General features: G+C 42.4%; 1 protein-coding gene across 2 annotated transcripts in view; it reads right to left on the reverse strand.

The window, feature by feature from the left end:
• Positions 1-12,890: 12,890 nt before the first annotated feature.
• CASR (calcium sensing receptor) overlaps positions 12,891-25,806 on the reverse strand; it is an 81,514-nt gene continuing 68,598 nt past the window's right edge. The window contains exons 6-8 of one of the 2 annotated variants that reach the window (XM_057697072.1): positions 21,767-21,997; positions 17,183-17,306; positions 12,891-15,873 (exon numbers count right to left, since the gene is read on the reverse strand). In XM_057697072.1, the coding sequence (XP_057553055.1) occupies positions 14,360-15,873; positions 17,183-17,306; positions 21,767-21,997 (1,869 nt within the window). In that variant the 3' untranslated portion in view covers positions 12,891-14,359. Of the gene's footprint in view, positions 15,874-17,182; positions 17,337-21,766; positions 21,998-25,806 lie in introns of both variants that reach the window. The other variant, XM_057697073.1, reaches the window with a different exon arrangement.

Here is a 25,806-nt window from a genome sequence, read left to right on the forward strand (position 1 = left end):
ATTAAGTACCACGCAGAGGTGTTTGAAACACCTGGTATTAGAAGCTCTTGCAGCTTGCTGGTATTTATTGTTTTATTAAAAGTGAAGTTGGTGGCCTCTAGCTCTGCTTATAAACCATCAGGACAAGAACCTGCTCATCTTTACAGCCTTTTCGTTTTCTTCTTCTTTTTTTTAAAAATAATTTTATTATTTATTTCTTTATTTTTTGGCTGTGTTGGGTCTTTGTTGCTGTGCATAGGCTTTCTCTGGTTGTAGTGGGCGGGGACTACTCGGTTGGGCTTCTCTTGTTGTGGAGCAGGGGCTCTAGGTGAGCAGGCCTCAGTAGTTGTGGCACGTGGGCTCAATAGTTGTGGCTCATGGGCTCTAGAGCGCAGGCTCAGTAGCTGTGGCACATGGGCTTTGTTGCTCCGAGGCTTGTGGGATCTTCCCAGACCAGGGATTGAACCCATGTGCCCTGCATTGGCAGGCAGATTCTTAACCACTGCACCACCAGGGAAGTCCCTTTACAGCCTTTTCCTTCTCTCACATTAGGGTGAATTGTGTGTTCATATCTTTGCCTATTTTTATATTGGGTTTTTGGTCTTTGTTTTCTATAATTTCTAAAAATAATTTATGTATTAGAGATACTGCCCATTATCTGTGATATATGTTGCAACTATTTTCCCCTCAGTTAGTGATGTATCAATTTGACTTTACTTTTGGTGTTCTTTTTTGTGATATGACAATTTTTTATTTTTATGTAGTCAACTTTATCAGTATTTTACTGAATCTAGATTTCAAGTCATAGATAGAAAGCCTTTCCCCACGTTCAGCTTATAAAGGAATTCACCATACATTTCTCCTAGTATTTTTATAATTTTGTTTTTTATGTTTAGAACTTCTGATCCAGTTGGAGGTTACTCTTGTATATGGTTTGAGGTATGATCCAATTTGATCTTTTTCAAAATGATTATCTAGTTGTCCTCACATCATATATTTATTTGCCCAGTAATTTTTAGATGCCATCTTTATCGCATTCTAAATTTCCGTATATACTTTATAATTCTGAAGTTTGTATTCTATTACATAGATCTGTCAGTCCACTCATGTGCCAATACCAAACTTTAATTATAGAAGTTTTATATTTTAATATCTGGTACAGCATAAACTACTTTTACCTCATAGTTCTTTTTCAAGCTTTTTTAAAAGGTATCCTTGCATGTTTACTTTTCCATATGAACTTTAGAATCTAATTTAATTTATAAATTAACTTGGGAAGAAGAGATCTTTTTAATGGGAGTGATTATATTTAAGGGCAAGAAATGTTTTTCCATTTGTTCAAGTCTATTTTTAGGTGTTTCAGGAGGGTTTTTTAAAAAAAATATTATTTATTTATTTATTTTGACTGTGCTGGGTCTTCGTTGTGGTGCGTGGGCTTCTGTAGTTGCAGCTCATGGGCTTAGTTGCAGTATATGGGAGCTTAGTTCCCTGACCAGGGATGGAACCCGGGCCCCCTGCATTGGGAGTGCAGTCTTCACCGCTGGACCATGAGGGAAGTCCCCCAGGAGTGTTTTAAAGTTTTCCTCATGTTGATTTTGCACATTTTTTGGTTATGTTTATCCTTTAGAATTATTTATTTTTTGTTGCTATTGTAAATAGGGCTTTTCCCTCTATTATATATTCTAACTGGATATTGTTAGTGTACCTAATGACTATTGATTTCTGTATATTAGCTTTATATCCTGCTAACTGTAGAATTCTTTTATTGCATGGTTAATTTTACCATGGATTCGTTAAGATTTTGTGGATATAGTATTACGTTATCTGTAAGATCCTGCTTTATGACTGAGGTGTATATATTTTATTACATTAAGGAAATATCCATGAATTCCTATAGTCTGAGTGCTTTTTTATGTCAGGAATAGGTGTTGATTTTTGTCAAATATCTTTGCAGACTCTATGGAGATCATCATATGATTTTTCTACTTAGATCTATTAATATAGTAATCGTAGTAATTTATTTTCTAATAACAAGCCACCCTTGTATTCCTGAAATAAACCCATTGGACACAGTGTATTATTTTCTTAATGTGGCACTGGATCCTGTTTACTGATATTTTATTTTAGGATTTGAGCCTCAATGTACATAAGTGATATTGCTCTGTCATTTTCTTTGTATCATTTTTGTTGGGCTTAGGAATCAATGTTATCCTTTAATTCATGAAAAGAATTTGGACTTTTTCTTGTCTCTCGAATAATGTTGCATTTGGACTATTTGGTATTGGAAGATGTACAGCATTTTCCTTTGAAACTGAGTGTGGTGCCTTTTTTGTGGGTAGTCCTTTGATACATTTTTCTATTTTTTAATATGGACACAGTCTGTTTAAACTTTATATCTCAACTGGAGTCAATTTTTTATTTTTGGCTGTGCCACATGGCTTGCAGGATCTTAGTTCCCTGACTCCAGGAACTAGGCAGTGAAATCACGGAGTGCTAGCCACTGGACCGCCAGGGAATTCCTATGGAGTCAGTTTTGATAGACTATATTTTAGTAGGAAATTATCTATTTCATCTAACTTTTCAAATGTATTTGCATAGTGATGTACAAAGTAGTTGCTTATAATTTTTAAAAATATTTTCTCTGTTTCAATGGTTATTTCTCTTTTGTCATATATTATTTTCTTTGAGTTTTGTTTGTTTTTCAGAGAACCAGAATTTTGACTTTTTAATGAGTTGTCCCTTAATCAGTGCACCTCAGGCTTTTCCTGTAATTCAGTTATTGTCCACCAGGTGGTAGCAGATGTCTTGGCTATGCCATCCAGAAGCTCAGATTACAATTTTCTGCTTAAATTCATAATAGATTTTTAATTGTATAATTTTCAAATAAAAATTAACATTATTTTAGTATTTAAATAAAAACTTTAAATGATCAAGTGCTGCTTTATTAGAAATCAGTATTGACCAATCACATAAATACATTTCAAAGTCTAAAAGGCAAACTATACAAAAGTGTTTTTCATTCTACTGGTAGCTAATTCTGTTCTTATCTTTGGACTGACTTGAATGCTCTTCTTTAATTCCTTCTGATGTTCTCTTGTAGTAATATGTCCATAGGAAACTGGGTAACACACATTCCTTGCAATTTCCTTCTGCTACTGGTTCTAGGATGTGGGGGCTCAGGGAATAATTTTTGTGCCTGCCTTCTTTTACTTGTCCATAGTTTCCATTTCTTATTTTCAGAGTTTCACTTTTATTCCTTCTATTGACAAAATCAAGAAATGAAAATCTCTGACCTCCTGAGACCAAAATCCCCATTCCACCAGGTTACTTTCTTCAATTAGAGAGCAGTAACTTTCCACTGATTCATAGGTTGACATCACTTTTTTCCCATCAGCTTTCTAACTGGAAACTCATTTAAACTATTTTACATAAGATGGTACTTATCTTTGCCACATTCTAACCACAAATCTGAATTGCTACAAATAATTTTAGAAAGAAAGTTCTGTGCACAGAGGGCACTTTAAGCTAAAATGTAAAGTTTCTGAGCAATAGCTCAATAAACATTTATCAAGTTTTTAAAAATAAATTCCTAACGTTTATTATAAAATTTCTACACATTCAGAAAAATAATGCAAACACCCACACCACCACTCAGATTAAACAGTTATTAATATTTTGCCATATATTTCAATATATCTGTATTTTTTATGAAACATTTAAAAGTAAGTTGCAAAGACTGTGATCATTTACCCCTAAACAGTTCAGCCAGCATCCCCTAAAAATAAGGACATTCTCCTACATGACCGTATTATCACCCCTAAGAAATTAACAGTGCTTCCTTAATTTAATCTAATAACCAGTCCATATTCTCATTTCCCAAATTTCACTCAAATTCTAATTTCACACATTACTTTTGGTTGCTATTTAGAATTTTATAATCTAGAAAGGCCTTTAAAAATGATACTGACTTTTCAGAGACCAGGACATTTGTCTGACTTTTTCTTGCAGTGTCATTTAATTCTAAGAGTAGATTGTCAAATTAATTTTATGACAACCAATTCCTATTACTACATGAAAGTTTTCAGAAGTTGCAGTGGTTTGAAGCTACAAAATCTTTTGGTCTGACTGATTCTTTCGTGGTTACTGAAGATTTGCAAGCATAGAATGTGGAAGCCAGAAAGCCCACCCCCAACTGGCTCGATAGAAAAGGTAAGTGTAATAGTTTCCTATTGCTGCTGTAACAAGTTACTCCAAGTAGAGTGGCTTCAAACAACATAATTTGTTATCTTCCAATTCTGGAGGTCAGAAATCCAAAAAGGGCTAAAATCAAGATGTTGACATGGCTGTATTCCTTTCTGGAGACCCTAGGGGAAACTGTGTTCTTGCTTTTCCCAGCTTACTAGAGGCCACCTACATTCCTTGGCTTATGGTCTTTTCCTCCATCTTCAAAGTCAGCGGCAAAACATCTTCAAATCTCTCTTTAAAAAAAATTATATATAGTTTTAAAAAATTGAAGCATATAGGGACTTCCCTGGTGGTCCAGTGGGTAAGACTCCGAGCTCTAGGTGCAGGGGGGCCCAGGCTCGATCCCTGGTTGGGCAACCAGATCCCACGTGCCGCAACTAAGACCAAGCGCAGCCTAAGTAAATAAATAAATATTTTTAAAAAATTGAAGCATGTAGTTGATTTACAATATTATATTAGTTTTAGATGTACAACATAGTGATTCAATACCTTTATAGATTATACTCCATGTAAAGGTATTATAACTGATGAAACTTTGTCAACACTCTGGCAAATATTAAGTGACCTTAGATAAGGTAGAAGGTAAAACATTACTCACAGGAGTCCCGCTGCAACCTTATATGTTTGTTTGTTGTGCATTGGAATTTAATAAAAGGTGTATCTATGTTGAACCCTATTCAAGAGAATTTAATAAAAGAGGCATTAGAAGGATTCTATCACAAAATTGCATCCTCATAACCAGGTGGAAACGTAATTTGCTTCTGGTGGATAGTGCTGGTTTGTGGGTCTGCTTTATCTGAAGTCAGGTAGTTTCACTTGCTAGTTTGATTTTGATAAGGAAGTTGTGTTTTCTTCGACTGTAATTAAGAGAATCCAAGCGGCTTAAATCCTCTAATTTGCTTCAACTCAACATCTTAAATTCTAGTTATCTTCTTCTATCACTTCAAGGTACAGTAGGAGTCCAAAACTGTAGGTGGGGGTCACACCCACCTCCTCCTGGGTTATCTGTTCAAGTCAGATCTGAGGTGGATCTCACTGTCCACACGCAGACTCGTGTGGCGTCAAGGCTTAACACTTTACTAAGAGGTGCAGTTCTGGAGCCTTGCTTGTTCAATGCAATGGTTACAGTTGAGAACGTCCAGGACAAAGATATCTGGTGCCTTTATTAGCATGGGGGAGGGGAGCAGGGTCAAGAGACTGGAAAAGAGGAGACACTGAGGAGTGCCAATAACATTCTGTTTGTTTCATATTTGGTTTAAAGTTTACTTACCACATCTGCATGATGAAGTGATTTAATTTTAATTTTTTTTTTACGAAGTGATTTTAAAAATTATTCTTTGAATGTTTTACCTTCTACCTTATCTAAGGTTGCTTAATATTGGCCAGAGTGTTGGGCAATGGATTAATGCTCCCCATAGCCTATCCAGTCAAGAATTCTGGTGAATTTAGCCTGTAAGTGATTTCTTCTAATCTACTGCCCATTGTATCTTGGCTGTGTTAGTCCTTAAATCTTAGCTAAAGTACCTCAGGTAAGGCTGTGTTTGTGCCTCTTCTCTCTCTGCCTCCCTCCTTTCAATGAAGTTATGTAACTTTAGAAAAGAAAGAAGCAAACAATAAACTATTTTCCTCCCCTGTATTCCCTCCTCTTCTTTTCAGTGAAACTTTTTTCACGTTATTCTGTGTGGACATACTCTTCTGTGTCCTGCCCTCCATCTTACTGTTATGTCTAAGCTTGATTACCTGCCTTGCCCTAGTGCACATGCCAGTCAGATCTGGGGTTTGTGGGTGGGCTCTCCCGCAATGGGATCAGAGCGTAATTTCAACCCCTGGGTGTTGGGTGTCTGGACTCTTTCCTGTCTGCATCTCAGGACCTCAGCAGTGCTGAGGTCTCTGCTCCCCTGGGTGCAGGCCTCCCCACATGTGGTCCCAGCCGGGGCTCATGTAGCTGGAACATGTAGGTGCTAATTAATTTTGCTGCCTGTTGGCTTATTTCCCTGTATTCATGAGAGAAAAACTACTGGCACTAAAGCTGAGGAATCTGGTGAACCTATTGCCCGAGGACAATCCAGAAGACCTGAGGCAGCCCACAGCTGGCTCATCTAAGGGCAAGATCATGATAGGTCACGTGAAGATCCAGGAAGACTTGTCTTTCATCACACTCCAAGATGGCCTTTCAGATATACTTCAGAGAGTTGCTTTTTGAACCTTGTTGTAAAGGTCTTACTTTAAAATTTTTTTGCTTTTCAACTGAAACTTTAGCTGCTTGGCAGACTTTCAGCTTCTTTTTGTTTGTTTGTCTGGTGGACTAACGTCTCTTGTGACGAATAGGGCCATTCCAATCACTGAAATCTTTTGTGTGATTTTTTGACTGGTGCATTCTTTTTTATCCTTTGGCTGGTTTTTAGCATTAATTTTTTATGAAAATTTGAAAAAATAAAAAATAGGAGTAGAAGAATGAAGCTCTGTGTACCCAGCTTTAATGACCATTAACTTTTTTTTTTACTTTTATAATTTGTTTTTATTTATCTTTTTAATTTTTTAAGCTCTGTATTGGAATATAATTGCCTTACACTCTTGTGCCAGTTTTTGAGGTACACCAAAGTGAATCAGCTGTATTTATACATATATCCCCATATTGCCTCCCTCCCGCGACTCCCTCCCACCCTAACTGACTTTCTGCTGTTCTTTCTCATCTTTCTCCCTATATACTTATTTCCTCCCCCACCATGGTATTTAAAACAAACTCCAGGCATCATATGATCCCACCCATAAACACTTTGGTGTGCATTGTGTCTTGTTAAATGACCACAGTGTTGACAACAAAGCAAAGAGGGTAAAATGCTAATAAGAAGTAAATCTAGGTAGAAGGGGTACAAGTATTTTTTGTACTACTTATTTTTGCAAAATTTCTGTTAAGTTTAAAATGATTTCTAAGTAAAAGTAAAAAAAAAAAAAAAAAGGGCAAACAAAAACATGACCATAATATCATCACATTTGATAATCCAAGAAACAGATTTTTCTTGTTTTACTGTAAGTCATGCTCCTGGAAAAAACCCGGAAAAAACCCCATAAGAAATATTAAAAAGGAAATAAGAATCACTCATAATTCTAACACCTATATATAATCACTATTAAAGGATTATGTATCTTTCTCCAGGCTATTAAACAAACACAGACAGACAGACACACAAACTTTTGCATGTCCAATAAAAAGTCCAGTAGTGCTAATGGGCTTATAATCAACTTCCCATCCACGAACCCCTCCAGCCCCACCCCCTGCAGTGCTGGCCTCTGCTTGCTCTCTCTTACTTGCCAGCAGCCTCTCTTTCATGGCAAAATGCCAGCTGCAGTTCTGTCTTCAGCTCAGTATCTTTCTGATTTACCACAGCTGTTAAGATGAAAGGGAATCAAATTTTGCTTATTTTTTTCTCAGGAGAGTGTGTTTTTCATTTTATGTTTGATCTTAAAAATGCTTTGTTTGTGGGCAGTGTATACTGCACACTGGCTCCTTTATCACCCATCTTCCTTCAGCACGCCTTCCTTTACTCCAGAGGCTGGGCAGCAAAGGCCACGTTTCCAGACGCCCTTGCACATAGAGTTCTGCACGTGACTGATGAGAGTCTTGGAGAGTTGATACGAAGAGGGCCAAGCACAGTGGCAGAGGACTTTCATTCCTCCAGCTGCAATGACGTTTCTAGTGTCTGGTTCCCTGGGTCATGGGTGCTGAGTGGAAAGCATGGGAGGTAGTAAGGTTTTTGCCAAAACAACCCCATGGAGGAGTTAGGTATTTCTTCTGGCTGTAATGCTCCTGATTGTGTAGCATCCAAGCTTGGATCATTAGAAGTTTATAAGCTTCCTGGGACTCCCCTGGCAGTCCAGTGGTTAGGACTCTGTGCTTCCACTGCAGGGCGCCCGGGTTTGATCCCTGGTCGGGGAACTAAGATCCTGCAAGCCACATGGTGTGGCCAAAAAAAAGTTTATAATCTTCCTTATACCCTATAACAAATCCTTTTCTGCTTCAAGTAGCTAGAGTGGATTCTATTGTCTCTAATTAAGAAACTTGATAGATGAAATCATTGAATTACATGATACTTCTTAAGTATCCAAAAGCAAACCCTCTAAACTTCAGTCACTTGTGGTTTTAATGATTTTTCATAGCTTTCCCATGTTCCTGAAGGTGAGTTTACATCAATTATTTTACTTGGAAAGTAACCATAGTTGGTAATTATGCAGGTAATATTATATCCATTTTATATAAGAAAGTGAGACAGAGAAAGATTAAGCAGCTCACCCAAGGACATATAGTCTATCTGCTATGCTACTTAGAATCCCACTCCTGATTTTCCACTATTCCATATAGTGGAATAAATAAAACAAAAAATATTTCTGTAGATGTTCTGGGACCAATTAGAGCTCTAGCAAAACTTTATGGATGTGGTAACTGCCCTAACAGGGTGATTCCTGTCTAATATGGTATGCTGATCTGTTTAAACCTTCGTTACATGGTATAAGTATTGTTACTCTGGCTTTGTTTTGATTTCCACTTGCATGGAATACCTTTTTCCATGCAATCTCTGTTTACACTTGGAATATTTTTAGAGACAGAAACAAAACCTTTAAAGAAAATCATGAGGTTTTGAGCAATGACCACATCTTTGGGTTGACGCCAAGGAGAACAGCCACATTCTTCAAAAACTATTTCCTGATCCTTTTGGCAGGAATCAAATCCTATACCGACCCTGAGAATTATTCTCTGGCTTTGATCTCTTACCTATTTTCACTATACTCTCAAGAATTTACCCTCCATGTGCTGGGAATTCAGTCCTAGAGTTAATTGCTTATGTTAGTTCTAGCCTCCTACCCTAGGTAGTTATCCAGACAGCCAGTGTCCAAATTTTAGAGGGAGGCAGCTTGTGACGTATTTCCATTTCTACTCCTTTCCTCCAATCCAGCTCTTGATATAAACAGGTACCCCTACCTCCACTCCAAAATTTCTCCACTCCAGTGGGGAGGGAGGGATGTTGTGGTCATTCCAACAGAAAAGAAGGTGCTGTTAGTCCCACTCGATGCTTGGGTCATGGTTGTCCCTCCAGTTCCCAGACACACTTTCTTTTTTTTTAAAATTAATTAATTTATTTATCGGCTGCATTGGGTCTTTGTTGTTGCATGTGGGCTTTCTCTAGTTGAGGTGTGCGGGCTTCTCATTGCAGTGGCTTCTTTTGTTGCTGAGCACAGGCTCTAGGTGTGCAAGCTTTAGTAGTTGTGGCACACGGGCTCAATAGTTGTGGCTTGTGGGCTCTAGAGCTCAGGATCAGTAGTTGTGGTGCATGGGCTTAGTTGCTCCACAGCATGCGGGATCTTCCTAGACCAGGGCTTGAACCCATGTCCCCTGCCTTGAAAGGTGGATTCTTAACCACTGTCCTACCAGGGAAGCCCCCAGATGAACTTTCATGATGGTTCTTCCCAGTTTCCTGGCCCTGCTTGGCCTTCTTTGAGTAGTCCGCTTCATACCATTGGCTGAGCAGTTCCCATCAAGGCTAAAAATTCTCCGTATCCTCAGAATCCACCTTTATTTCCACGACTGGTCCTGTGCTGTATGTATATATCTGATCCCTACCTCACTTCTTGCATAACAGCAAAGTTCATTCAAATTCTTGTCCAACCCCCAGTATTTTTCCATGATTAGCGACAGGAAATACAGGGTCTCCTAAAGACAAGTGATCTCACTGTAACAACTTCTTTCCACCTACCCCAATTCCACCCACCTTTGGGAGATGCCTTGTCTCCAACTGACTCCTGAAATGACCAGCCAGGCTCAGAGCAATGCAGGCCACCTCCTGCAGTGATTAACCAGCACCTCTTACTGATGTTCCCTTGCTTTTCTGGCACCGATGAGTTCAAATGCAGGAGAGGACCAGAGGGAAGTTCTGGCCCCATGCAGAGCCAGCCCACAGCCTATCTGGCTTTATCCAGGCCAAGAGGAGGAATAACATTGCCCCGAAATGCAACTTTTGGAGACAGATATAGGGCAGGCCTAATTTCGCCCAAATTGAAACTAATGCAACTCAACACGTTTTGAGGATTGTAGGGACTTTCAGGGTGAAACGTTATGTGCGGATCATCACCCCTAAGTTCCTATGTAACTTCTTAGAACCTGCTAGGAAACGTTCATTTGAGTGAAAATCCTTCTTAACTATGTAATTCATTTTTATTTTCAAAAGAAAGATTGTTTCCCATTGCCAATGGACTCTAAAGAATCTTTCCAAAAATTTCTGACTTGTTTTACACAAGAGAAAAATGAACTGCTCTGTTGACGCTACTGTTTTTCAGGTTTCTGCTGAAACTCTAACAGACAATAGAGCGGGGGAACATGGCCATTAATTATCTAAAACCAAAGCTCAGAAAGACTCAGAACACAAGGTTTATACTTCCCCAAACAGACTGGAGGAAGAGAAATTTGGAGGAGAGCGAGGGAGTTAGTTGGAGGGGAGAGCGCTACAGTGGGAGCAGATGTTGCTGTCTGAGAAAGGCAGTGGCCTGTTTCCCTGAGCTGCCGAAGTTCAGGAAAGGAGATGACAGTAAAAATGCTGTGTGTATTCGTTTCCTGTGGCTGCTGTAAAAAATTACCATAAACTTAGTGACTCAAAACAACACACATTTCTTATGTTTATTTATTTATCTAGGATTATTACAGTTCTGGAGGTCAGAAGTCCAAAAAGGGTCTCATTGGGCTAAAATCAAGGTGTTGGCAGGGCTGGTTCCTTCTGGAAGCTGTGGGAGAGCTGGTTTTCTGGCCTTTTCCAGCTTCTGGAAGCCACCTGCATTCCTTGGCTCATGGCTCCCTTCCATATGCAAAGGCAACAATAGTCAGTGGTTGGCATGGTACCACTCAGATGCTACTGCTTCTGCTTCCCTCTTTCACTTTTAAGGAGACAGTTACATGGGGCCCACCTGGATAATTCAGAATAATCTCCCTCTCTCAAGGTCAGGTGATTAACAACCTTAATTCAGTCTGCAACCTTACTTCACCTTGCCATGTAACGTCACGTAACCATAGATAGGTTCTAGAGATTAGGGCGTGGGCATCTTCGGGGGGCCATTATTCTGCCTTCCACAAAGGCTTATACGGGTTTGGAGATAAGTGCCCTGTTCCTCCTCTGACAATTTGGGAGCTTATCAGCCTCTATGACGTCTCCATACTGTCACGGGGAGGCAGCCATCAAGCAGACATGGCAGGGGAGGGGTCAGGAGGGAGGGGCCTGAAAGCTGCCTGGTAATTCCCAGGCCCCAGTGCTTTCTCATGAGAGATCTGGCAGGCCTGGGAGGGGCCTCGTGGTTGGGACAAAGTGATGCAGCCGTGAAAACCACCGTGGATCCCATGACTCAGGATACGTGGGGATGCGAGGCCTCAGAGGATGGCAGCAGGGAGGCATAACAATTACTGACGGGCAGATGAGAATGTTCTCATAGGTGTCAACTGGAGCTGCAGATGTTTGGGGAACCCCACCTCCTTCCACTACAAAAAGCTTCCTGTAAGCGGGAAGGAAGAAACCTGTGAGCTGACCCCCAGAAATCTAAATTGATTCAGCAAACTCTGAAGTTACTGAGAAAACCCCAGTTTGACTAAGATGCAGTTTCTGTCATTAGGCTGAATGGGAATTGGAGAAAGAAATGAGGTTGTTACAGAAAAATAATGAAGATTCCTATTTGCCATTCCTAATTACATGCTGAGAGTTGTGTCTGCTACGTATGACTGAGGACAGAAAGGAGGCTCCCTTTCTGACAAGTACAGGGGAAGAGATGACTTTATCTGCAAGCACTTGGTGAAGTGAGGCTCAATGTAAATGATGTGTTTTCCCCAACGATGAGGCTCTCCTTCCAGCTCAGCCACGAGTGTGAGCTGCGTGTTAAATTCAAACTTGGAAAGCGTGAGCTTGAGCGTGTGGCATCTTGCATAGCAAAGTAGCTGTTTCCACACAGTTGTTTTGACCAATAAAATAAAAACCCAGGCATCAGATTTTCAGCCGCTTTTTAAAAAGTCCAAGTAACATGTTAAATATAAATCTTCACTCAGCTCTGGGCCTCGCTTGGAGGCGTGACCAAGGTGGGAGCGGCAGGCTGGGCCTGGGTGGAAGGGGCAGGTGTCTCGCCACATCTTCCTGGGTGAGACCTTCTCTGTGTCTCACAGCCGGGCTCCCACAGGGTGCCCGCTAATGCCTTTTCATCCAGATTGACAACCATCGTTTCCACGAGGCACTTTAAAAATCGTGGAAAGGTGGTCCTTCGGAGAAAAATGGTCAGAGGAAGAAGTCATCAGGACCTGTACACTTTGTAGCCGCATACAGACTTGATCTCTCTATTTGACCTTGGCTTAGGAGCAGCATTTAGAGTGATCTGAGAAACGACTGCCAGACTGGGATGGTTTTGCCTTGGTGCTAGAGATCTCGATTCTGGCACCGCAGAGGTGGAGCGCGTGGGGGGCCCTTGGGGGAGTGACCTTCTGGCTTCACCATGAGCACTGTTGCCTGGGACTCCTTGAACTGGGCCCTAGAGTTCTTGGGCTTATTATGGAGAAAGTTACTGTGATCAGTGGGCTTGTTAAAATCTGAATGGTAAATAAATGTGTTTTGTATTTTAAACGCGTGAAAAAATTACAATATCAGGAATAATATTAACTAATATTTATTGAGTGCTTACTATGGCTAGGCACCACGCTAAAGTACTTTACATACATTTATCTCATTTAATCCACGTTAGAGCTCTGAGGGAAAAGAATGATTATTACCCCGATTTTAGACACAAAGAAGCTGGGGCTGAGTGAGGTCAAGATTCCCTGCCTATGGTCACCCAACTTGTTAGCGACCAAGCCAGCACTTGAACCCAGGTCTCTCTAGCTCTGGAGCCTGACTGTCAGTATGCTGTTCAACATTCAATCCTGTAACTACCCATGGACAGACTCCCACTGCTGGAGGGAATGTAGATACAGCATTTTGGGGGTGGAGTGCCAGGGTGATACCCCGTGAGAGCTCTCTTGGAACCACAGTTTCTCACCCCAGCAACTGTAAGAGGCCAGTGACTGGGAGCTTATTCTTCACAGGGGAGGGCATGCATCTGGCTTCAGGAAGCCTGTGGGGCAGGGATGCAGGGAGCTTCTGGATCCCTGGGGCCCTGAAAGGGCTCACGTAGGGCTTAGCTCCTGGGGGTGCAGGTAGTGGGGTGGGCAAAGAAAACGGAACTCAGTAATACTGCCGTATATAAACCAGACAGGGACATTTCTTTTCCAGTTTATATTGTCCATGGACTATTACAACAGAAGCATTTTCTCGAGGATAAAGCTACATATGGCAATATTGATTACAGATACAGCTCACTGGATTCACGCAGTCCCTTCCCAACAATCTGAGGTGATCTTGTGATCCTGGAATCTAAACATGGTATCACTATCCCATTCTGGACCAAACCAGATGTACTGGTACAGCAGGGATGCTAACCTTCTCGATGTCACATGATAGCAGCAACAAGTAGGAGACCAGATATTTTATGGTTTTTATAAATAGGAGGGAACACATTTGCCTTACAGTTTTGGACATTTCACGTTCTTTCCATCATCAAGGTGTTGGTCGGCGCTGGTGACTCAGCTCTAGCAGTGGCCAATTTGGTGTCTTGTCACTCTGCACACTTTTGTCCCTGGACCAGGCTGTCTGCAAAGTTCAGGGCAGACATTTCAATATTAAAAACAAAAACCAAACGAAAAAAAAAAAAAAACCAAAAACGGGGCAGGGTTGGGAGTAGGTGGGTCGCTTAAAGCCTTGGTTTCATCTCTGGGCTGTTGATGGGACAGAAAAGAGGAGGAGAACAGAGGCAGGGACAGGCACAGCGAACCTGACTGCGGGGATCTCAGTGCTCTGACCAATCCAACCACAGAAGCACACTGCTCTCCTCTTTTTAATTTTAAAGGGAACATCAGTCAATTCACTGTCCTTTACAGCAGTGCAACCACGTTCCAGGCGTTTGGTGTGTCTTATTCCTCCTTCCCGGAGGAAAGGAGCGTGGGACGATTCCTCATCGCCGTCGGAGCACGTGATACCACGAAAACTCTCTGGACCCTTCCTTGGGCCGGACTTCTCCTTCCCTTTTAGGAATGCAGCATGTTTTCTGTGACAGTGCTGCCTCCACCGCTGATGACGAAGCTCCGTGAATTAGACACAACGAGTGCTGGGGACATCTCTTCGGGGTCCTCCATCTCCGGCCGGTGGTCCCCTCCCCCAGGCCCCTGCAGGCCTGTGTCCTGGGCGGTCAGTTCCGAGGCCGTCTCCCGGCGCTGCCGCGGGAGTAACGCCTGGTGCCTGGTCAGGGCGTCCTTGTTCTTCTGGGCCTCCAGGGAGGTCTGGTGGGTGGCATTCCTGGGAGCCATGGCACTCTTCTGAGGCTCGTCAAAGCTCAGCGAGAAGGTGACTGTGCCGCTGCCGAAGATGACCTTCTGCTTGCATCGGGGCGGCTGCTGCGAGGGCGGCGGCGGCGGCTGCGGGGTCGGGGGCGGCCGCGGCTGCGGGGCGTGCTGGGTGGGCGCCAGCGGCTGCTGCTGCTGCTTCTGCCTCTCGGGCTGCGGGAAGGGGTCCTCGCTGTTGCTCTTGCTGCTGATGGAGGAGGACGGGGTGGATCCTGTGGAGCCCCCGAGACTGCTGGACCGCTGGCGCGAGACATTGCTGCGGCGCAGCGTGGCTCGGGCCGCCACCTTGAACGCGTGCGCCGCGGTGCTGCAGCGCACCTCCTCGATGGTGTTGCGGGACGGCTTGAAGAGGATGATGTAGACCTTGTTGAAGAAGATGCAGGCCAGCAAGCCAAAGCTGGCTGCCAGGATGGCGATCACCTCCACGGCGGAGACAAACTTGCCGTAGGTGCTGGCGTAGGCAGGGATGAACGAGATCCAGACGATGAAGAAGATGAGCATGCTGAAGGTGATGAACTTGGCCTCGTTGAAGTTCTCCGGCAGCTTGCGGGACTTAAAGGCGAAGAAGAAGCAGATGGCAGCCAGCAGGCAGGTGTAGCCGATCAGGAAGCCCAGGGCCATGAGCGAGCCCTCGTGGCAGGTGATGAAGATGATCTCGTCCTCCAGCTCGTGGTTGCGGTAGCTCGAGGGTGGCGCGGTGTTGAGCCAGATGGCACAGATGACAATCTGCATGAAGGTGCAGAGGAAGACCAGCAGGAACTGCAGGTTGAGCCCCCACCACTTGCGGTGGAAGCTGGTGGGAATCTTGGCCTCAAACACCAGCAGGACGCGGTTGGTTTTCACCAGGATGCACGAGATGCAGAGCACGAAGCTGATGCCAAAGGCCGGCTGGCGCAGGCGACAGGTCCAGTCCTGGGGCTCCCCAATGAAGAACAGGGAGCTGGAGAAGCAGCAGAGCAGGGAGAAGAGGAGGAGGTAGGAGAGCTCTCGGTTGGTGGCCTTGACGATGGGCGTGTTGCGGAACTTGATGAAGACGCCCAGCACGAAGGCTGTGAGGAAAATGCCCAGCACAGCAAAGAGGGTGAGGGCGATCCCAAAGGGCTCCGTCCAGGACAGAAACTCAATCTCCTTGGCAATGCAGGAAGTGTGGTTCTCGTTGGACCAGAAGTCATCAGGGCACTTGTCACAGGCGCTTGCATCTGTAAAGTGTCCCAGTGAAGGGTTAGTACTGTGTGGCGTAGACTGAAATTTGTGAGTGTGAGTGTGAGTGTGGTGGCGAGGGCACTTTAAATTTTCTTTATGAATGAAATAACTGTGATTTTTACATTATCAAATAATGTATTGAACCCTGACTTAAGTTTAATAATATACTTGGTTAATTTCATGCATCTTTGATGGTTCAATTATTTTTTTTCCTTTGTACATAAGGGGGTTACTTGTTTACTTTAACACCATTTGCTGATGGTTTGTAGCAGAGAATGATGAGTCTTGCTGGACAGGTGGTTGTCCCAAACACTAGGGGTCTGGCACCGTCCACCAAATTTCACAGTGCTTCACGCTCAGTCTGACTCATTTTGGACCTAAGCATGGGCTTTGTAGACATGCTAGAGCAGACTTCCTCTTAGATCAAGGCAAAGTGTTCCACACATGTAACTTGTGCCTTCCTCATGCCACATCTAGTGGGGGAGGCTGCAGACTCATTTGACCAACACATATTTATTAAGTCTCTGCTGTGTCTCACACAGTGTGCGGTGTTGGGGAGTGAAAGGAGCATGGGCTTTGCAGTCAGAGGTCTGGGTGGGAATCCTGGCCCTGCCGTTTATTAGCTGTGTGACTCTGATCGGGCTCCTTAACCACTCTGAGCCTCAGTTTCCTCACTTGTGAAACGGAGGCAATAATAACCCCATTATTGTGGTGAGGATAAAATGAGTTAATAACAATGATGAAACAAAGTTAATATTTATAGAGTGCTTCCAATATGCCAATCAAGGTTTTTATTTAACAAAGATTTATCTATGATTTACCATGTTCTTTACCAATATTAACTCAATCCCCCAAACCCTATAAGATTGGTTTATTATTATTTCCACTTTATAGGTGAAGAAACTGAGGCACAGGAAAAACATAAGTAAGACAGTAAGTACAGTGCCAGGCTCTCAGCAGGCAATCCGTCATGGCCTATTAACTCTGGAGCCTGGAACAGACAGAGCTTTGTCTATTCAGGAGCATTGAGCTATAAGAAAAAGAGAACAATATTGGAGAGCAGTATCGAAGTAAGAGAAAGGTGTGTAACGGGTGTGTTTGTAAGCTTCAACGGTTCTACAGAGACTAACATTCCTCTTCTATCCCCCTCAGTGCCCAGCCCAGAGTGACGCTCTGGCACACCTTGTTAAATGAGAAACTGCGCTAGGCACCATCTCAGCCTGGCCCTTCCAGGGACTTCGCTGACCCCAGGGCCCCGAAGTGAATGGAGCTCTGCATGGTGTCCACGAGGGGCTGCTCCTTTACCTGTCTCATCGCTGTACTCCCCATCGGGACACTCCACACACTCAAAGCAGCAGGTGGGCTCCCCCTCAATGATTCCTTTCCTGGTCCCTGCCAGGCAGTCTCGGCTGCAGTTGGAGAAAGGCACCTGGAGGATGGAGATCACAACAGTGAGAAGCTGCAGCCGCAGGTTTATCGTTTGCCTCTGCTGACACGTGTAAGAGGGAGGAGCTGGGCACCAGGACCAGTGCGGCAGACTCAGGCCCAATCCAGGCACAGGAAGGTCCAGAGGTCTTTGTTCCTGTTATCTATGAAAGGGAGGGATGCCTATGGGCAGTGACAAAATCCTCCTTGAACAGTCTTCCCTTCCGTCCTCTCCAAGTCCCAGAATGAGACATCTGTTTACTTTCCATAGATGTAAAAGTTTGAGACAAACTGAAAAATACAGGGACATGGACCTACATTCAGAAGGAGAGTCACGAGGGGAGAGATGGGAAATTTGTTTGAACATGAGACTTTGAACTTTGTGGTGAATTGCAATTCCTGCAATTTTCTTTCAGACTTTACAGGGTGATTTCTGAGATCCTTGCACAACTCAGTGAGGCAGGCAGGAAAAGCATGGAAGAATTGAAAGTAAATGGGTCAGAAAAATATATTAGTAACCAAAAGAAAGCTTCAGTAGCTACATTAGCTTCAGATAACATAGATTTTATTTTATTTATTTATGTCCTTAGTGGACTTCAGGTGCACAGAATTTGATTAATCATAATCCTGGTTTCTTTCCATCATTACTTGTTCATGTTTGAACCACTTTGGTTAGTCATTTTTTAATGACTACCACCCAAAACACAAACTAGGACCGGGACAATAACCTGTATCTAACTATACACTCCCCTTTCCACTTACTTCCTCCCCACCACATAGTCGTACCTGAGATGACCATCCTGTGCTCACCACAGGCAAGTAATACTAAACTCTCAAGAAACAGAGCAAACTAACCTTGTACAAACTCTATCTGAGATCAGGAAAATATTTTTTTTTAAAAAGGAATACCCTCCAACTCATACTTGTAAAGCCAGTATAATAACCCTGATTCCAAAACAAGATAAGGACAGTATGTAAAAGAAAAAAAAAAGTGTAGGCCTGTCTCACTTAAGTTGTTTTCAGAAGCAGAGCTGAGTTGAGGATTTGTGTCCAAGTGTTTTATAAAGAAAATTCTCCCAAGGGAACCAGGAAGAGATTGGAAGAAGTAAGACACAGAAAGGAGGAGAACAAGCGAGGCTGTGATCCTGACCCAAGTCCCTCAGACTTCTGCCTGACCCACCAGGGGAGCTCTGGACTGTAACTTATGCCCCAGAGCTGTCCTGACCTGAAGAAAAGGGCTAGGGCTTTCACACTTCCACACCACTCATAGGTTAAGGAAATGTAAATTCCTAGGCTCTTCTGAGGTTCTTCTTTGCCTCTCTGAGTCTGTGGGCAGAATGGGTTCCATTATCCTGCAGACAGTCTTCTGAAAAAGATGATCAAGTTCTGGTTATTGGAAGTAAAAATGTACAAAAGTCCTTGAGATACATGCAAAGTGTAAGGAGTCTGAAAGGACCTGGAAAGAATACAACTACTTTCTACTACTTGAAAATAAATGAAAAATACTAAAACAATGAATAGACAAACTCAAAGTACATGAAAAAATACACCATGATCATGTTGAGTTTATGGCAGGAATGCAAACAAGTTTAATATTAGAAAAGCTGTGTCATTCACTGAAATAATAAATTAACACAGAAAAATATGATCATCAATGGATGAAAAAAAGTATTTGATGAAATTTAACACAAACTAGTGACAAAAACTTAATGAAAGAGAGTAGGAAGAAATATCTTTACCCTGAAACCCCCCCCCTGCAAAATTCTTAAACATCATTCTATATGACACAATATTAAAAGCCCTTTACTTTATCTTTTTTTTTTTTTTTTTTGGCACACGGGCTTAGTTGCTCCGTGGCATGTGGGATCTTCCTGGAGCTGGGATCGAACCCGTGACCTCTGCATTGTCAGGCGGATTCTTAACCACTGTGCCACCTAGGAAGCCCAAAGCCCTTTACTTTAAAACAGGGGTTCTCAATATCACCACTATTATTTTACCTTGCACTGGAGTTCCTAGATAGTGGAATAAGACAAGAAAAATGAGGGCAAACATATTGGAAAGGGCTAAATAAAATTGTTATTTTTAATAAAACTGAAGATGACATGATCATCCACATTAGAAATAATTGGAGAGCAGCTCCAGGCTAAAATGCCACAGAGTGCCACTATTCTTACCTGTTTTATTAGTTTTTCTTAAAAAAAGTCTTCACTTTTTGATGTATGCTATTGGTTGATTTCTAGGTTCTGAAATGGTTGGTTTTTTTTTTTTAAAGAACTTTTATTGAAATATAATTGACATACAATAAACTGCATATATTTAAAGTGAACAATCTGATTTTTTTTCTTGTTAGTAATGTGGATATGGCAATCCCAACCTCCCAATTTAAATGGTTGTTTTTGACAGTTTTGCCCAATTTACCATTGCTTCACCATTTCAGAAGTCCTGCTTCTATCTCATTCTCTGATCATGCCAGGTAACTGAGTACTTACTCTAGAAATTTATAAATATGTCATAAGAAGTATGTTTTGCAACAGCATATATTTCCTGAAAGTTGGGAGCAAGTCCTCCTCATTTTTGTAGCCCCAGTTACAAAGCCTTGAATACTGCATGATAGGACTCATACTATTTCCAAAATATCTCTTTAATAAGATTATCTCTGTCCCCATGACGTGCTTGAACTGGAGACATCTTACAAAGTTAAACACATGGAAAGCAATAAAATAATTATCATTGCTTCCAGTAAAAAAGAAATTACTGGCTTGACAAGGACAGGAGATGATTGGCATTATTTTCTAATGAAGAAGACTAGAAATGGCAGTATCAGATCTGATGATTGCTGAGACTCTCAGGATCCTGGTTCAAGGGAAAGGAAAGGATAAACTACATCTATGAACATTGTAATGCTTGGCAATCATTATGTTCCTGTAAATTCACTGCGAACTCTACTGGATCACAATGTATTATATATTTTATACATTGCTGGTCCGTTTGTTGATATTTTATTTAGCATGTGAGCACAACTGTGTTTATAAATTGGCCTATAATTGTCTTTTTTCTTTTTTACTGTTATTGTCTGTTTTTGGTGTTAAGATTATATCAGCCTCATGATATGAGTTTAGTAGCTTTCCCTCTTGGCTTCTGTTAGGCTGTGAGTAGCAAAAACCTCAAAATAACAAAATAACAATGGTTCGATCGACACCAATTAGAGACAATCAACTACGTGCATCAATGGAGGTAAAATAAAACCTGGATGAGTCAACAGCAGGGAACAGGTGATAATATAGCTGATCAATTTAGACTTCAATCAATCGAAACGTGATAATTTAGGCAAGAGTATAATTAGTGGACAGAAGAATATAACCTCTGGAACCCCAAAAGCTCTGTCTGGAAAAGGTTAAGACATGTTTATAATTGAGAATCCACCCTCTAAGGTAGAAGCTGAAAAAGACTTGCACGCTGTGGATGAGATTTGCTACGTATAGGAGACCTTCTCATGAGTAACTAACATCTTTATATTGGGAACAGTGAAATTGTTGTATCTCATCAGCAACCCATCAACCTAAGAAGCATCTGGTAAAAAGATGAAGTTGAATTTTTGGTCATTTATAAAAAGTGGTCCAAGATACTCAAAGGTGATAATAGAAAGGCAAATGCAAAGAGAAATGTAGTGGGTCTCATTCAGGCTTCCTGGGAGAGTTAAAGAGGATCCCAGTCCGGGGTCTGTTCCTACAGAGGATCTGGGTCCTCAGCAGCCTACTGTATTCTAGGATACAGCCATCACCGCATGCCTATTATTTCAGCAAACCATGTGTCTTTTCCTTAACTGCATATTCATTGGGTAACATTATTAATCATATTCATTGGGTAACGTTATTAATCATATTCATTGGGTAATTGCATATTCATTGGGTAATGTTATTAATCATATTCATTGGGTAACTGCATATTCATTGGGTAATGTTATTAATCAGGCTTCTGGATGAGTGATACTCATGGAAAGGGGTCCTGATCATGGTCACAAGCATCCTTCTATTTGTTACAGGTCTCCCGTAGTAGGAGAATAAATTGTCCTTTTGATTTGTAGGTCAGTCCTGAGCTATTTGGATGACAGGGAACTACCTCTGTGTGAACTGTCCATGCCCTGCCTTGAGTGATGTTTATGTTTGCTTAAGTCTTTTGCTCTGGTTGGGGAACATTTTAGCCCAGGAAACTATTAGTAGCCAAAGAGTCAGATTTGTAAAGAATAAAACTTCAGGATAGTAAGTATGGGGCTCAGGTTCTGAAGACTCTCTTCTGTACACTAAACGCTCATGGATCTCACAGGGGCCCCCGGCAATGCAGTGAGTCGAGGGACATGGACTCATGATTCTGGAAGTCCAGTGGTGAAGTACGCGGCCCTCCTAAAGCCCAGCACAGTTTCTGCCCATGATGGAGGCATCTGGTATCCTGATGGGCAACACGTACCTCCCTTGAGAATCCGCTCCACAGGATTTTCTCCTCATTGATGAAGAGCCTTTCTCCTTTCTTGGCGTAGACATTGTAATATCCAACTTCCTTAAACACAATGGAGCCATCCTCTGGGGAGAGGTGCCAATTGATGATGGAATAGTTCCCTGCCAGGTCTCCACATTCATCAAAAGTTACCTGCTCCCCCATATTGTTGGTAAAGTTTAGGTGCCGTAAGTGCTTCAGGACCTAAAGAACAGAGATGAATTTTCTGAATACAAGCCGCAGGGCTGCCATGTATGGTTATATAGGTTGAGCACTGCACAAAGACAGTAAACTATCTTGTTCAAAGTGGAAGGAACATGACTTGAGGAAGAGGGGCCTTTTTGCAGTTCACACTAAGGTACTTACATGTGTCAGTGGCAGCCCTGGTGACCGATGAACTTTGATACTCAGATTATAACTGGAGTAGGAAACACTTCCTTGAAGTCAGGAAAGGAAAAGGTATACATCTCACTGTGGCCACTGGCCAAAGCAAGGCTTTTGCAGGCGCACCATCCCCTGGTAGTTCCCAGGAGGGGCAGGGTTTGTAAGCCAGAGCCATCCCTGGTGTCTTCTGAGATGGGCTTTAGAAAAAGTAAGTACTCTTATGCTCTGCACCACCTTTCCCTATGCTACTGCTTCTGTGGAAGTGTCTTGCTGCCAGAGACCACAGAGAGAGGGGTGGAAGGAAGAAAGAAACAAGGCTGTGAGTGGAGTCTTGGCTATCATTGTTGTAATAATCATGGCCAATCCTTTACTTTTTACAGGGTTTTATGGGTCACAAAGCCCTTGTATGAAAAAAGTAACGATAATAATTACTAAACCTTACTAGGCATTTTATTACTGTTGAGGCACAATGCTAGATACTTTATATTCCTTATCTAATCTTTGCAACAAATAGTACTATTACCCCCATTTTATTGACAGAGAAACCGAGGCACAGAAAACAGAAGTGTCTAGCCCGGGGTTACACAGCTAGCAAGCGGGGCCAAGCCTGCCCTTGAAGCGGCTCTGCTCCACTGAAGCTTCCTTAGGCTCCCACCTCTGCTTCCCGTATGCCCTTGACTTGGGTTAAGAGGAAGCAGTGGGCACTTGGCAGCTTATCTTTCATGTGGGACCTGCCAGGGCCAGAGGGTTACTGAGGCACCAAGAGAGAGTGAAACACACACAGTTCAAACTGTGAGAGTAGGGGCGCTCCCTTCCACTGTACCTCGCGACTCATGGGGCTTGCTCGTTTTCTGGCTCTGAGTGTGTTTCCTCACCTGCAAGATGAGAGGGCTGGCCAGAGAGGCTTCAGGAATCCCCAGGTTCTACTATGAACTCCTCTCTGTTCTATGGTTTGGCAGCCCCAGGAGTACCTTTAAAGGTCCCTCTCCCTTTAGCATAACTTTTTTTTTTTTGGCTGTACAATGCAGAATCTTAGTTCCCTGACCAAGGATGGAACCTGTGCCGCCTGCAGTGGAAGTGCAGTGTCCAAGCTGCTGGACTGCCAGGGAAGTCCCTAGCATAAGTTTTAAGGTACCTAAGAAACCAGCATTTAATCTGCCACTGGAAAAGTCACACATTATCCATGTGTGATGAAGGGAGGGCACCTTTCATGTTCCACTCCACTCCAGAGATGACAGCTTTTTAATAACATATCTGTATTGACTTTAGTTTAAACATTTATTGTAAGTAAAATTAAAGAAAAAGAGCCACCTAAGAGACTTCCCTGGTGATCCAGTGGTTAAGACTCCTTGCTCCCAATGCGCGGGGCCCGGGTTCGATCCCTGGTCAGGGAACTACATTCCACAACTAAGAGCCTGCATGCTGCAACTAAAAGATCCTGGATGCTGCAATGAAGACCCCATGTGCCGCAACTAAGACCCGGTGCAACCAAATAAATAAATAAATATAAAAAAAGAAAGAAAGAAAAAAGAAAGAAGAAAGAAAGAAAGAAAGAAAGAAAGAAAGAGAAAGAAAAAGAAAGAAAGAAAGAAAGAAAGAAAGAAAGAAAGAAAGAAAAAGAAAGAAAAAGAAAGAAAGAAAGAAAGAAAGAAAGAAAGAAAGAAAAAGAAAGAAAGAAAGAAAGAAAAAGAAAGAAAGAAAAAGAAAGAAAGAAAGAGGAAGAAAAGGAGCCACCTGAATTTGCTCATTAACAGCCCCGGGATGAGTCTGGGGACAGAGTCTGTGGCCGGCCACGTGTGCACACAGGCACAGCACCCCAGGTGCCTCACTAACCTGCTGCACGTGTGGTCACTCCTCTAGTGCTCTCTGTGCTGCCCTGGCAGACACTGGCTGCCCTAATTTTTGTCCCAGGCCTGTGGAGGAAGGGGATCCCTCACTCCCTGTTGCCTGGTTCTTCCGTTCTGCAACCAGAGCTGCTGAGTCATCCTCAAAAAAGGTGGAGAATGAATCCTACTAAGGGTTCACGCCACCCATGTTCTCCCAAGCCTGCCTCAGTGATCATCAGTCTTGCATGTTTTCCTTCATTTTTACTGAGTCCTTAAAACAGTTCTCAGAGAGGAGGTGCCACAGACAAGCTCCTTTCTTATGCCTCCAACTCTCCTCCCTTTGTCCCTTTGCTCTTGGGATGACCTGATCTCCTCTATACAGTGGGGCACATCCTTTTGTCTCTACCCTAACACATCCCTGTCCTGATACATCTCCTTCCCTTAGAGGAACACATATGCCGTCTGCTCTGTGATACTGACCTCTCTTGCAGCACTCAGAACCTCATTCTTCCCAGCTACTCTGGAACTTTTCTGACATGACCAATCTACTCTTCTCCATTCTGTAACCATGCCCCTCCTACTTCCTACTGGGGACCTACCATGGTTCTGATGAAATATGCTTCACACTTCTCCAGCTAGCTTCCAAAGCCTTCCATACTTTGGTCCCAGGTATCTAGCATTGCTTGTCAGTGCAAATGTTTTATCCTCATCACATCCTTTCCACATGTCATGCTAACTCTGTTTTTGCTCTGATGTGTGTAAAAGATGAGAAGAGTGGACAGGACTTCCCTGGTGGTCCAGTGGTTAAGACTCCGCACTTCTAATGCAGGGGGCCTGGGTGTGATCCCTGGTTGGGAAACTAGGATCCCACATGCTGCACAGTGTGGCCAAAAAATAAGAAAATTAAAAAAAAAAAAAAGATGAGAAGAGTGAAGGGGTAGGGTACTACCTCTTATTTACACTTCCTATGTGCCAAACATTGTGCTAATGCTTTGCACACACTATCTCATCTAGTCCTTATAACAAATCTATGGATATTAAATATTAATATCTTCATTTTATAGATGGGGAACTGAGGCATGGAGAGGTCAAGAAACTTGCCAAAGTCATAAGCTAGAAAGTTCTCCAGCTGTGATTTAAATATGTGCTTTTCTGCTACACCCTCCTGCCTCCAGTATAAATTGTTGTGTTGATGACAAGTATTTGTTGGTAATATTTCATCAAATATATTTTTAAAAAGCATCATTCTTGTTTGAATAATTCTTTAAAAAGCATATGCAGCAGTAAAGCTAGAGTAGTTAGCATACATTTTCTTCCTCCTATCCAGGTTTCAATTCCTTGGTTCTTATCTCCAGGCAACAAGCTCCCTGTCTCCTTTTCTCAGTCTACAGCTTCTCTGCGATGAAACTCTCCAGGCAACAGTGGTGAATTGGAAGGGGAACTGGAATAAGACCATTTCATAATTAAATGGTCATCTTCCACATTAGTCAGATTGGACAGAAAAGTGACTCAAAAACCATCACTGGCTATAATTCTTCTGCACTGCTGTGGGCACAGGCTAGCAATTTCTACCAAATCCTACCTTGAAAGAAAAGGGAACCAATCAAAATCATTTTTTAAAAATTTCTATTAAAAAACCCATTGTAAATACAAGGTTAGATTTTTACACTGTTACAATCAATCAACAGACAAATATTTATAGAATATCCATTGTGTGGTCTGAACTGGGCTGCAGTAGTACGGGATGAAGTAATAAAGTCCTCATGGAGTTTACATATGGATTAGGGCGATAAGATATAAGAC

The sequence above is a fragment of the Hippopotamus amphibius genome, chromosome 10 (assembly GCF_030028045.1).
Source record: "Hippopotamus amphibius kiboko isolate mHipAmp2 chromosome 10, mHipAmp2.hap2, whole genome shotgun sequence".
Taxonomy (NCBI): Eukaryota; Metazoa; Chordata; class Mammalia; order Artiodactyla; family Hippopotamidae; genus Hippopotamus; species Hippopotamus amphibius.